This window comes from Diabrotica undecimpunctata, chromosome 7 (genome assembly GCF_040954645.1).
Source record: "Diabrotica undecimpunctata isolate CICGRU chromosome 7, icDiaUnde3, whole genome shotgun sequence".
NCBI lineage: Eukaryota > Metazoa > Arthropoda > Insecta > Coleoptera > Chrysomelidae > Diabrotica > Diabrotica undecimpunctata.
This window is the reverse complement of record NC_092809.1, coordinates 10,177,280-10,192,116: the sequence shown is the minus strand read 5'-3', so window position 1 is coordinate 10,192,116 and position 14,837 is coordinate 10,177,280. Positions and strand designations below refer to the sequence as shown.

At 33.4% G+C, this 14,837-nt stretch overlaps 1 protein-coding gene across 1 annotated transcript in view; it reads right to left on the bottom strand.

Annotated features, from left to right (window-relative positions):
- Positions 1–4,370: 4,370 nt before the first annotated feature.
- LOC140444960 (uncharacterized) overlaps positions 4,371–14,837 on the bottom strand; it is a 351,698-nt gene continuing 341,231 nt past the window's right edge. The window contains exon 9 of the mRNA XM_072536692.1: positions 4,371–9,897. Coding sequence (XP_072392793.1) covers positions 9,551–9,897 — 347 coding nt within the window. The 3' untranslated portion in view covers positions 4,371–9,550. The remainder of the gene's footprint in view (positions 9,898–14,837) is intronic.

Genomic DNA, 14,837 nt, shown 5'->3' with positions numbered 1-14,837 from the left:
ATTCCCTGTCATCACTAGAACCTCCGGATGAGGAATATCTCTCAGATACCTCCCAACATTCCCAAAAATCCTCTTTTTAATAATTTTCAATCTAATTCAATGGAATTTTAATGGGTTTTACCCTAGACGTGAACACCTTCAAAAGTTAATCCTTGATACTACTGCCGACATAGTATGTTTACAAGAAAAGAATTTCAAATCTGACCACAAAAGACTTCTACATTTCTTGAGAACTGATTATCTTAGAGCTAGCGGTGGAACATCCATATTCGTATCCAATGATCTCTACTCCACACATCTTCCCATTTGCACAAACCTAGAAGCTATCGCCGTAAACATTAATTTGGTGTTCAAATAAAATTTCAGTTTGCAGTATTTATATTCCTCCAAATTATAGTTTATCCGAAGCTGATTTAGTTTACCTCATATACCAACTTCCTTCACCTTTACTTCTTGTTGGAGATTTCAATGCCCACAATACATTGTGGGGTTCTGAAAAAACCTTCAGCCGGGGAAAGACTGTCGAAAATGTATTAAATATTGCCGATACTTGTATGATGAATAATCATTCTAAAACTCATTTTAATATTGCTACTGGTACATTCTCCTCAATAGATTTAAGTTTGTGCCACCCAAAAATATATCCTAACCTCACATGGAAACCAGCTGATTATCTTTATGACAGTAATCATTTTCCTATTTTCATATCTGAAAAATCTGCAAAACATTTGGACTCCTTTAAAAAATGGAACATTTTTAATGCCAACTGGGATGGCTTTCGATTATATACTGAAAGCAAACTAAATCAGCTGAAGTTATCAGAAGATACAAATGAAAATATTGGCGCTTTCAATAACTGTATATTCTCCGCTGCTGAATAGGCAGTTTTAACAGAGTTTACATACAGAAATTAAACGTTTCTTAAGATAATAGCATCTTAAAAAAAAAAAAAGCAGTTGGTGTTAAAAAATTGATAGAAAAACATGATTTAAACTGGAAGAGTATTGAAGACTTAAGCTATTTTAAAGAGTTTTAAACAGCATACGTAGAAAAGGTATTTGTCTCACGAGGTTAAAAAGATCCTGTTTATCAATTTGTTGTCCTGGGGGTAAGTAAATAGTACAAATATTTATTTTTGTGGTCCCTTTTTAAAAAATGGCTACAGCTTCTAAATGTGTTTGCAGTGGTAGCCTACTTACGTTTAAATTGCCATTTACAAGAATTGTCACACCGCCCCTTGCTATTCTTTGGTTTACATACTCTATTTTTTAAAAAATGTTGATACTTATATAAACAAGATTCTTGGTTGTTTTTAAGATTCGTTTCTTAAAGAACAATGATATCTGGTGAATAATCTGACTGTAGAATTTTTAATGATCATATATTTTGACAGAAAAGGTAAAATTAGATTTTATTACAACTTACTTTAAGCCTAAATTGAAAAGTTTAGACAACAGATAAAAAAGACAATAATGACATACAACATATACTAATAATATAACGATAAAAAGCAGTACTAGAGCAGAAGATGTATTTAAATAGAAACGATAATAGAAAGCACAAGATCCTGATTAGCTTAGGAAACGCTAAAATTTCTTAAGAAAAATGCGGATATATAACCACAAAAGCAGTTACAAAATAAATAATAAAAATGAAAAAATAAGTCCAGGAAAACTTTTGTAGACTTTTGTGTTTTTTTATTTAAACAAAAATAACTCTACATCAACTAGTAAAAGTTACTAGCAGGGGAAACAAACCCAAATTACAAGTTTTTTATTTCTTACAGTGTATACAATTTAATTATTCAGGGATACTTTTCAGCGATGCTAAAAATAAATAGTTGTTAACATTAGGTTGTATTTCTCTGAACTTTGTGTCTTTGGTGATCCAAAGTTCCTGCCACTTGCCTTGGATATTCCTTTTAAATTTTAATTTTATGTCTTCTTGGAGCTCTATGTTGTAGATAGGTAAGATGGATGTAAATGCTTCTTTTGCAGCGCTGTCAGCCATCTCATTTTCTTGGATGCCGATATGAGAAGGCACCCATATTATTGTTATTGAAGTCCCTCGGGAAGTGTGGAGATGGATCGATTCTAGTATTTTTTGCACTAGATTATGTTGATTGAAAATATTTTCTAACGAATGAATTACGTATAAGGAATCGGTATAATTTGATGATTGTCAGAATGGAACTCGAGAGCTTTTGAAATACTGAAGAGTTCTCCTGAAAACACGATACATCCGTTTGATATTCGGTATTGTCCTAATACTTTATCAATTGTCGTGACAGAACAGCCAACTCCATCTGCGTTTCGGGATGCATCGGTATAAAGCACCTTATCATAGTGTCGATCGGATAGCCAAGCGGGCTGGGCGGCTGGCTTCTCCTTCGCTTCAATGCGAGAGATGTCAGTTCAAATCCCCGGCTCGGTGAATAGCAAACAAAAAGGCTAACGCAGTAGTTTAAAATTCTAAAAATGAATCTGCGGCTTAGTCTAGAATATGCTGGTATCTGATCGGCCTATGGTGGAAGAGTACGGCAAGAGATAAGGGCTTGCGGCTAGGTGATACTCCTCCATAGATCCCTACCGGAAGGGCGTGGAACGCCTAAATACCGGGTATATATATATATATATATATATATATATATATATATATATATATATATATATATATATATATATATATATATATATATATATCATAGTGGGATGTATTCACAATTAATATCCTTGAAAGCTTGTCGAAAAATGATATAATTTGTTTGTTGTTTATTAAATTTACAGAGGGAAGTGTTAAGTAATAATTTAAAATATTGTGAAATTTTTTATTTTAAATATTTTAGTATGTACTTGGTTGAACTGGCAGCTTTGCAGTTTTTTCATGTTGATAGTGAGCCTATTTTTTCTTCTTTTGTGAATGTATTTTTGACATTCTAACAGGATATGTTTAAGGCTACAGATGCCAAGGAAATGCACTCTTATAGCTTATGCCGATGATCTCGCCGGTTGCGAAGGCGAGTCAAAAAACGGACATGGCTAATGCGACTAACACGGCCCTGAGTCGTATTAGTAGGTGGATCAGAGAAAACTCTCTTTGCTTTATAGTGGAAGGTGTGGAGGTTGCACCGGTTAAACTGGAACCAAAATCTGGAGGCGTTGATACGGCTGACGCCAAACATTATACACCCAGATAGCACCAAAAGAAGGGTGCTTAATGGAGTTTTCCAGTCGGTGGTAACCTACGCTGCCCCCGTGTGGTGTAGCGCATCAAACACTGCGAAATACGCCAAGCTTATGGAGACTTCACAAAATTGAATACTCCTCAGGGTATCTAGCGCATACCTGACGGTTTCAAATGAGGGTCTATATGTCATTGGAGCCATGATGCTGATCGTTTCGATGTGCAAAGAGCGAGCGAGGGTGTATATAAGGAGGATATATGGAAATATAGATGATAATGAGAGACAAAGAACGATAGTGGAGTAGCAGAGAGAATGGGCAAATGATAGCGGAAAGGCAAGGTGGACGAAGGAGATTATTTCCGATCTGAGGCCGTGATGGAAACTAGGTTACTTCCTGACGTAGTTTCTGACCGGACATGGTAGTTTTGGCACCTTCATACTGTTGTGTGGGGTATCGGACTCTCCCGCCCACATTTTCAACTGCCATAGATGGACAAATGAGAGGGGAGATTTCGAGAGGCGAATGGGTTTCGGGCTAGATGAAAAAAACATGGTAAACCTAATGTTGAGAGGAGAGAAAGAATGAAGAGAAGTACACTGTCCGTTTTATAGGATGAAGAAGAGAAAAAAGGAGGAGGACAGAGGAGGAAATTGAACCAGGGATCTGAAATTTATGGTTATTATTTTTTATTAGTTTATAGCCTAACGAAAATATTTTCTGATTTACGGTAATAGGTATGGTTATTTGTAAGTTTTTAGTTTTTCATTTTAGTTATTTATTGAGAGGCAAGATCACCTCTCTCTCAGTGGATATGGGTTGGTACAGTAGGTATATCATAATCACAATCGAGTTATTATGACGGTCTAAGTTTGAATGTCTCGTTTGTCTGTTACTTTCGATTTGACTATCAGTAAAGCGTCATTTAAATCTAAAGTATTTGTATACTTAAAAAAGAACAATTGGTTTTCATATGAGTGACATGTACTTGGACCGCTAAAAAGGATATTTATTGGTGCTTACTTGTTGGTGCTGTTTGTATTCTTCGGTGTTAATAAAAGCATCGGATCTCGTTTATAAAAAGCTGTTCGCCAGTAAATGACGGATTGATTATGCCAGCAATCACTTGCCCCCTACAGGCATAAGTCTAGTTAAATTGTTTGAATTATCACAGTAAAACAACAAAGAAATATTTAAAAATATATTTAACTTAATATATTAATCTATGAGTATTTATTTATAGGTAACAAAGTTTTTTATATAATTACAAAAAGAGTCGTTATATCTACTACCAAATTATTTTTATACAGTAATCCTAGTAAACAAACTATAATTTTTTAACAGTTTTAGTATAAATTTTACTGTAAATATATTATAAAAAATATTTAACTGTAATTTACTCTATACTTCGTTTTGTTTACTAGAAATCTTAACAATTAAATAAAAATACTATTTACAATAATTTATTACGAACGTTTGATCGTAGATTTAAAAATTATTATAGAAAAATAGCGCTTGATTTATGTTGTTGGAGAATAATAAAACTGATCGGATGGACTTATAATTGGCTTTTTTAATATGTTCATGTACATACAGTACTGTACGAATTAATAGAATCACTGTGACATTTTTTAATATCACAGTTGGCATATTTACAACTAACTAACCAAGCATTGAAAACATAACCTTACTTTTCTCCGCCTTTTATTTGAGGGTGTTTTAGGACATTTAATACAAAGTTTGTCTTGTTTTGTAGTGTTTTGTGTTATTTTCGGTAATTAGTGAATTTGTTTCGTTTAATTTTATCATGGATATTACGCCTAGGAAGCGTGAAAAGAATATAACGTTAAGTGAGCACACTTCTATGTCACACAGAGAAATCGCAAGAGCGTGTGGAGTGAGTCAGGGGGTAGTAAGCAAGATTTTGAAGCGTAAACGAGAATCGCGAACAACGGATGTGAAAAGGTTAGGAAAATGCAGAAGAAAGAGAAAAACAACACCAATAGCTCAAGGATTTTTACTTCGAAAGAGCAAATTGGACCCAAGAAAAACAAGTCAAGGGCTCCAACAAGATCTAGCAGCATCAGATGTAGTGATTCATGACTGTTTGGAAAAAACTTTCGGAGAATAGTAAAAGGGCAATGCGTTCACATAAAAAACTAACTTAGTCTAACTAAACCAATGAAACTAACTTTATAGTTCAAGGATAGCGGTCGAAATTCGTCAGAAAGTCTGACAATGAAAACCTTACACCTTCTCATTTTGACGAAACCGTAAAACATTCAGTCAAAAAATGTTTTGGGATGTTTTTTTACTTTGGGGTGGGATCTTTGGTACCAATCAAAGACATGATAAACAGCCAAAAATACAAATACAGGACTCTGCTCCCTGTCACATGTCAAAGCAAATGAAGGAATTTTTCAAAAATAAGAAGATTACTGTTTTATGTTTATGGGGCATTTGCAAAGCTAGACTGTATTACAAAAATAAAAATGATAGAAGCGGTCATTCAGCTTTGGTTTCGAGATAAAAGGATATTTCTGGCAACTGTCAGAAGCACGTAGAATCTATATGAAAACGGGTAAAAGCAGTAATTTTAGCCAAAAGGGGACATATTTTCTACTAAATGATGTGAGTTTACCTTTATAGTTTGGTCAAAATATATTTTTTTTCTATATAAACTGTCTTTTCATTAAAACAGCCTATGATTCCATTAATTCGTACAGTACTGTAAATCACAAACATGTTGAGGCTAATTTTAGTATAAAAATATTTGAGTATTTTTTAGTTTCTTATAAATATAAAACGATCATATCTGTAAAAAACAAGGAAAAAAAAACAGAGTATCTTTCTAAAATCAGAGATTATAAATAAATCAGATGTTACATTAAAATACTAATACTTTCAGTAATTTGATTATAGACTTGTACCCAGGTAAATATTATTTACTGCTGAACATATTTACGATCAGTCAAGGAAAGTTGTTACAAATTTTGTCAACTAAGTTTCCCTCGTCAGCTGACTTACACGACTTGTGTCAGTAATATACCTTATTAGAGGAACTACCAACTTTTCAAAAAGATGATCATTACCCGTAACTCATTGGCAAAAAAATCTGCACAACTTTTCACAATCTTGATTGGAGTGGGGGAACATATAAATAAACCAAAAAAAATTACTCCACTTATTATCAGAGACGATAATGCCACTGATCCTTTATTAATCATGCAAAAAAGCCAAATTTTGCCAAGAATATTAATTTTGGGACCCCAAAAAAGATGCAAAAATGTTTACTACTTTTACCCCCGGGCCTTCCCCAAAAACCCCCCTCGCAGCGGGGTAAAAACGCAATAAAACCGATTTACACAGAATCTGTACACCGTAGAAAAAAATAGTTCAACTAAAAAATGTAGCTGAGGTAATTTTAAACAAAAATGTTTATAAGCATTTTTTGTGTAGAATAAACCGTTCTCTTAGAATCAACATTTGAAGCGACCGTCGATTTTGCATGTCAGTTACGCGCGCGAAATCAATGTTCAATAAAAGTTGTATCAGCTCGACGGTAAAAATTCGTTATCTCTTGATTCAAGTGACCTATCGACAAAATCAAGAAGAGTTTGAAAGGCAAGGAGTTTAGATTTTGTATGCAGTTTTTGTATTTTACCGCAAATAAACTTAGGTTTTATACAGGTGTACCCGATGTTTTTTCCGATTTAGGAGTTCAAATGTGGTTCTTCGGCTAGCATAAACAGTACCAAGACGTATAAATCACAAAATATTCTTTGATAATTGGTTCAAAAGCGTCCCATTGCAAATTTATCTAACGAAACAGGGTATGTTACCACTAGGAACAGTTAGAATAAACAGAGTGCCGAACAGTAATATGCCAAAAGAGGCTTAATTAAAAAAGGACGGCCGAGGAGCTATGGTAGAGAAAGTCGCCACAATTGCTGGCACAAAAATATGTGTTATTACAATGGTATGACAACAAATTAGTAAACATGCTGGAAGTATGCCAACAGTTGCATTTAAACGGTTTTCGAAAAAGGATAAGACACATATAAGGGTTCCATATCCAGAAGCTGTAACGATCTACAACAAGTAGTCAATGTATTCAATGTTGGGATATTATAGGATCAAACTTAGATCACAAAAATGGTACATGCGTATATTTTTCCATATTATTGATTTGATGACTGTCAATGCGTGGATATTTTGGAGAAGAAGTGACAATGAGCATAATAATTTAGCTCTGACAGATTTAAACTCGCGTAGCAAAGTGTTTATGCAAAGTTAATAAAGCTGGTTTTACTACAAAAACGGGTCGTCCGTGTGGAGCTATGGAAAATTTACAAAACAAGAAAAAAAGGGGTCCAGCAACCGATATTCCAATGCAAGATGTAGGAACAGATGGATATGGTCATCTTCCATTATGGTGTAGTGAAAGGCAAAGTGGCAAATATCCCTGTGGTTCAAAAAGCTTCATAAAATGAGAGAAGTGTAATGTTTTTCTTTGCTTAAACAAAGACAGAAATTGTTTTTACCACTTTCGCACTGAATAATTATTATAATAAGAAAGTAATAAACGTCATTTCTTTTTTAACAATTTTACTTGTTGAATCTTGTTTTAATGCATAGTATGCCATATATAACACGCAAAAAAAATAAAAAAAATACAAAAAACTAACCAAGTAGGATTTTTTTTATATGTTTACCGTAATCTTGAAGTAAAGTTTATAATCATAGATTTGATAAAAAAATCACGAATTAAGGGGTTAAGATATGACAGAACAGACCATTTTTTGACAAATAGTTTCAATAATAAGAGGCGTTGATGTGCCAGTGAAGGTTGAAGTTTAAGTACTCGCATTATGTGTGTCAAATGTGATGTAGGATTATGGAGAGAGTTTAACATAATGTTTTACAGCCCAGGTATAATTTTCTTCTTCAATAATTTTTGTTATACCATAGCCGACTAGCGTTACCAAAACGTAACAGCATTTTTTAAAAAAACTACATATATTTTAAGAAAAATACTTGTAGCAATATGTTTAATAAATAGTTTTGACCACAAAAAAAGTTCCACTGTCGAAAAGTTAAAATTATTTTCCAGACGATTTCTCAAAACTCTACTCTCTACTTCTATTGGCAAATATCCTTTTTACGCTCCTCTTCTTCTTCTTAGCCTTCTGTCGTCCATGTTTGGACATAGGCCTCTCCCAAATCCTTCCATCGGTCTCTATCCTGAGCAACATATTTCCAATTTCTTCCGGCTATTCTTTTAATATCATCAACCCATCTCATCTGTGGTCTTCCTTTTGGTCGTTTACTTTCGTAAGGTCTCCGTAATGTTGTATTGTAGTATTCCAACGTTGGTCTTTTTGTCTAGCAGTGTGGCCCGCGAAGCTCCATTTAATTTTGGCAATTTTTGTTGCTATGTCCTCGACTTTTATTTAGGATCTTACCCAGTCGTTCCTCTTTGTATCTGACAATCGTATACCTAACATTGCTCTTTCCATTGTTCTTTCTGTTGTGGCTAGTTTATTCATGTTTGACTTGGTTAGGGTCCAGGTTTGACATCCATATGTCATGATAGGAAGGATGCATTGGTTGAACACTTTACTCCTCAAGTATTGGAGTATTTTGTGGTTTTTAAGTATCCAACTAAGTTTTCCAAATCCTGCCCATGCTAGTCTTGCTCTTCTAGTAATTTCTGCACTTGGGTTCTCTTTGTCAAGTCTCAGGATTTGGCCTAGGTAGATATATTCCTGGATTTGTTCTATCTCACTGCCATTTATAGTTATACGTCTGGGGTCATCTGTGTTTGTCATTATTTTTGTTTTTTTTATATTCATTTTTAGGTCGACGTATTGGGAGCTGGCTGCTAGTTCCCCCATCATAATTTGCAGTTCCTCGAATGTGCTCGCTATAATCACTATGTCGTCAGCGAATCTGAACTTGTTGCCATTAACGTTAATACCATAGGTTGACCAATTTGTAGTTTTGAAGACGTCTTCTAGGGCTAGGTTGAAAAGTGTTGGCGATATTACGTTTCCTTGTCTCACTCCTCTCTTAATGGGTATGGGATTTGTATTTTCGTCTAGTTGTACTATCATAGTTGTATTATCATTTTTACGCAAAGTCCTTTAATTATCAAATACCGTCTGAACTATGGTTTGCATCAATTGACAATAAAAATCTGAAAATATGTATATCCATACACAATATTCAAAGACCGAAAATAATTTATGAAATAATATATTTATTAACCGATGAAATATTTTTCTGGCTACTAGTCTATACTTAATTATTACCCTTTAGAAAAATACTCAGTGGATTTAAAATATTATAAAATATGTAACTAATATTTACAAACATCGTTTAGGTTTCGTCTTTGTACAAATTAATTTTTCATCATCGAAATACGTGTTCAAGTCACAAACAAACTTTAAGTCTAGTAACTGATTTTTGCTGTACCCTTGAGTGCAATAATGGAACAATCTACAGTCTCTTACATCTGGATAAAATTTATCTACCACTTTTCCGAAGCAATTGAAGAAAAACTGGCGTGGGGGGTACGTTTTTGTAACAGGTGTGGTAACTGTCGTTCTCTCAGCTTGAGTGGGATTTACTGATTTTCGCAAGGGGTAGTCAGTTAGTTCATAGTCCTTTTTATTTTCGGTATTCTTGAAACTTTCAGTTGTGGTTTCTTTGCCTAAAAATTATATATTTAGAGTTAAAAAACATGTTAGTCTTATAATATCATTATTCGAAAGAAAGGTTTAATATAAGATCAAAAAAAATAAATACCATTCTATCGAAAAAAAATGTAGTTTAAGTAGGTTGTCAAATTGACATGTAAATGGGGCTTATTGAGCTTAATGCCAAGCATACAAAAATATATATCAGATGTTTACAATTTTTATTTTTTCCTAAACCAATACTTTATGCTGATAAAGAGAGTACCGATGATGATATTGTATATAATGAACACCATGTTCTATCCACGTCACAAAAGAGTTGATTTTTGTTGAACGGTGTTATAAAACAGCATATTGGTAAACATTTAAGTAACTGTAGTATTACTACAGTTAAATTTCAAACCTGTAAACATCTACATTGTCCAAGTTGATGAACTACGTGAGATTTTAATACAAAAGTTGGACAGATGGCAGCGCACAAGATAACCAAAAAATTTAGCTTGGGTGAGGAAAATCGGACTTCTGATTAACATCCAGAAAACTAAATATATGCCGGCCATATCAAGAATTCAACAAAATAACTTAGAGGTGCAACACGAAACGATAGAAATGGTAGAAGAATTCTGCTACTTAGGATCACTGGTAGACTACAAAAATAACACATCCAACGAGATAAAAAAAAAGAATATGCGTGGCTAACCGCTGTTATTTTGGCCTGGGCCCTCAATTAAGAGCGAGAAGTATGTCAATAGCAACAAAGTGCAAACTTTATAAAACAATAATACGCCCAGTGCTTACATACGGATCGGAAACATGGGCAATGACGACCCGAGATGAAGAGTTACTGCGAGTCTTTGAAAGAAAAGTATTGAGGACCATAACTTTGAACTCTATAGACTTTTTGGTGATGCAGATATTGTGAAGACCATCAAAATAAACCGCCTAAGGTGGGTGGGCCACGTTATGCGGATAGATGAGAGTGATCCCACTAAAATAACTATGCTAAACAGGCCGGTCGGAAGAAGAAGAAGGGGGCGACCTAAACTCAGATATCTGGACGATGTACAGGAAGATCTGAGGGAGATTGGAGTGAGGGACTGGAGAAGACTGGAGAAGACAGACACTTGATAGGGAAGGATGGAAGAATGTTTCGAAGCAGGCCAAGGCTCACGAAGGGCTGTAGCGCCAACTGATGATGATGATGAGGAAAATTAGAGGGATGAACTTGTGATCGAATTCTGTACAAGAAAACAACTTTATTATGGCAAATACCTTCACTTTCAGAAAGATATCTGTGTAGGTGAAAATTCCCTCAATATAGACACGAGGTCCAAGATTATCATCAGTTGGCGCTAAAGCCCTTCGTGAGGCTTTAGCGCCAACAATGCAAAACATTTTTCCACCCTTTTCTGTCAAGTGTCTGTATTCTTCATTCCCTTACTCTAATCTTCTCTAAATTTTTTTGCACATCATCCAGGCATCTGAGTTTAGGTCGTCCCCTTCTTCTTCTTCTTCTGGTATATTTAGCATAGTTATTTTGGCAGAATTACTTTTATCCACCCGCATAACGGTTTATTTTGATGATTTCTTGGGTGTAGGTTTAATAAGTAATATTAAATTTGGAACTAAGTTTTGTTGTGTCATTGCAATCAACTTTTGGCAGGAAACCCTTGCCTTTATCAAGATTTCATATCAGTGTCCCGTCAGTGATTCATTGTCAGAAATTCGCCAATGTCGGTGTCTCGTTTTACGTTTCGAATATTGACAAAAGCAAAGGTATCCTGCCGAGACATTGATCAATTATTTTTCATTTTTTTGAGGCATTTGTGATTTTTTATTTTGATATATCTCACACTAGATCAGATTCTTGATTTAATTTATTTATTTCTCTGGTTGAGGCTGAACGTTCTGTTCATCTTGTCCAAAGTTGTAATTGATTACTAACTATAATACTAAAAATTGTATTCAAAACATTCTTTATAAAAGGATAATAGTATAAATTTCGGACTACATCACAGAACGTTTTCGGAACGACTATGTCATCGTTAGTGCTTTTACTAGGTATACATGTATGAATTCACTGAATATATGGGTGAAAATTCTTTAAATGTTGTTAAATTAGTTTGAAATTACAATGTTGCTGATAAATATTATTAGACATTTAAGTTTTAAACGGAATTTACTTTAAAACTGAGGTTGCTGGTCTTGAGGCGAAATCTCTATGAGGAGTAGGAAGTCCTGTAAGTAGGACCTGTAGAACTGGAGTTGCTACCAATTGCCATTACTACATATTGCCCTAATAAGCTTCATCACCATCTGCTGCATATATATTCCTCCATATCATTCTCTAAAAGAAGAAGAGTTCCTAGACCTTATATTTCAACTTCCACAGCAGTTGATACCCACAGGAGACTCCAACGCTCTTAACAGTATGTGGGGTTCTTAATCAACATTTGGATGCAGAAAAGTAGTTGAAAATATCCTTAACTGCAAAAATTCATGTCGTCGTAACACAGAATCTAATACTCATTTTAACATTTCCTCTGGATCTCTTTCTACTACAGATCTTATTATTAATAGCAGCTCTATACAGGGTGGTCCTAAAGTAATTGTACAAACAGAAACCATAGATTCTGCACTTTAAAATATCACGATTTAAGCCAACTTGCTTTAATAAAATGTTGATATTAAGAAAGATACAGGGTGTTAAAGTGGAAATTTAAAATTCTATTTTTCGCTATAATTTTTACGTTTGTAAATATTTTTGGACAAAAATTTATAATTGGACGCTTTTAAGTAGGATAAATTATAATTTTATACATAAATTATTGTTACTGATAGATGGCGCCACATATGCCACAGGTGTGGCATAGATTTGCGCTTAACTTTTTTGCTCTTAAAGTTACCTCTATTTGTGTTAAAAACTATTAAACATACATTATTTTTACAAAGAAAAGGTATACTTGTTAGTAACCTCAAAATTTAACAGTTTTCGAGATAATCGCATTTTATAAGTCAGCTGCCTCATAATTCTTAGTTGTGATATTTGTGCGGTAAAGCACTCAATACCTGTAGATAAGCATAATTCATAGTTTATTCTTATTAAAACAACTCAAAGATGATAATGTAACATTACAAAATTTTTGTTATGGCTGCTAAATGTCTTATTGGAGAAAATATTCTTCATCTTCTTCTTTAGGTGCCGTGTCCGTATTCAGACGCTGGCCGTCATCATGTATACAATTTCCCTTTTCTATCGCTTCTTAAATTTCTATACCTACTGGCGTTATATTACTTTTTTCCTATTGTAAAATGCTAAAAAACCAAAATATATGGTTTATGTAAGATGGTACACCACCACATTCTAGAGAGAAGGCGTTGAGAACATAGTTAAATATACCTTTTCTGAACGTTGGATTGGACGTGGCAGTCATATTCCTTGGCAATGTGGTGAGATATTGATATAATTATTTAATTTATAAAAAAACCCAAAATAATACTTATTATTCATTACGTAAATTGTTGTTTACCCATTTTTATTATGACAAATGGAAACTAAAGCACAGGTGTGAAATAACACACGTGTCTTGTTTCATAATACTTTTGCTACAAATCTTACCTTAAAGACTCAGCATTTTTACAAAAACATCATCGTTGGCCTAATAACCGATATTGTTATAAATATAGTAAACAAACAGGCAATTTAGTTCAGCATAATATTAGTTCGTTAGTTCATAATATTATCATCATTATCATAATAGTCCATTTGTTCGATATGTAATTATAGTTACTCGTAAGCTTATATGAGTGTATATAAGTAACCAATGAATGAGATACATCACAGTTTAATACATTATTTAACCTTTGCGACATAATATACTATAAGATTTGGATATAGATTCGTCCATTATACATTATAGCCACCACGTAGCCCAGAATTTAATCCGCTTGATTTTGGTGTATGGGGCGTATTAAAACAACGTGTCTATAAGAATGCCATAAACATTTGCAACCAAATATGGGAAGAAATAAATACTGCAACAGTTTCTTTAGAACCAATGATGCTATTTAATATGAGATGATTTTTATGGAATATATTGACAAATGAATTAATGAAAATGGTAGACATATCGAACACTTACTTTAACAAAAAGTTTAGTAATTTAGTTTAACTATTTCTTAATTTGGTTTGTAAACAAAATGTTTTGATTACGACTTTAATTTAACATAAAATATAAAATGTTTGATGTAAAATCCTATTATTCTGTTTTTTGTCATATCCTATTATTAATTATCCTGCTGATATATTTATTTTATTTAATATTTCGTTAACTATTAACTTTAGTTATTGGTATTTTATACCAAAATTTAGATTTATTAATGTTTTTGTCTATTTTTCCTTCGTTGCCTGGGGTAATTGCCTTAACTCAGAAATATGCAGCTGATTTGTAAAATGCGATTATCTCGAAAACTATTGAGTTTAAAAGTTATTAACAGGTATACCTTTTTTTTGTTGAAATAATGTATCTTTAATATTTTGTATCACAAATACAGTTCACTCAAAGAGCAAAAAAGTTAAGTGCAAATTTATGCCACATATGTGGCATATGTGGCGCCCTCTATCCGCTACATCAAAGTGTGCATCAAATTATAATTTCTCATATTTAAAAGTACCCAGTTGTAAATTTTTATGCATAAATGTTTACAAACATGAAAGTTATAGCCAAAAATAAAATTTTTAATTTGCACTTTAACACCCTGTATCTTTCTTAATATCAACATTTTATTAAAACAATTTAGCTTAAATCGTAATATTTTAAAGTGTAGAATCTACTGTTTCTTTTTGTACAATTACTTAAGGACCACCCTGTATAGATTATCTCTTTGGCAGCAATCACTATCCCATAATAATTGTATTGGAGCTGTCTCTGCCAAAAGCCAAAAGCTATTTGCA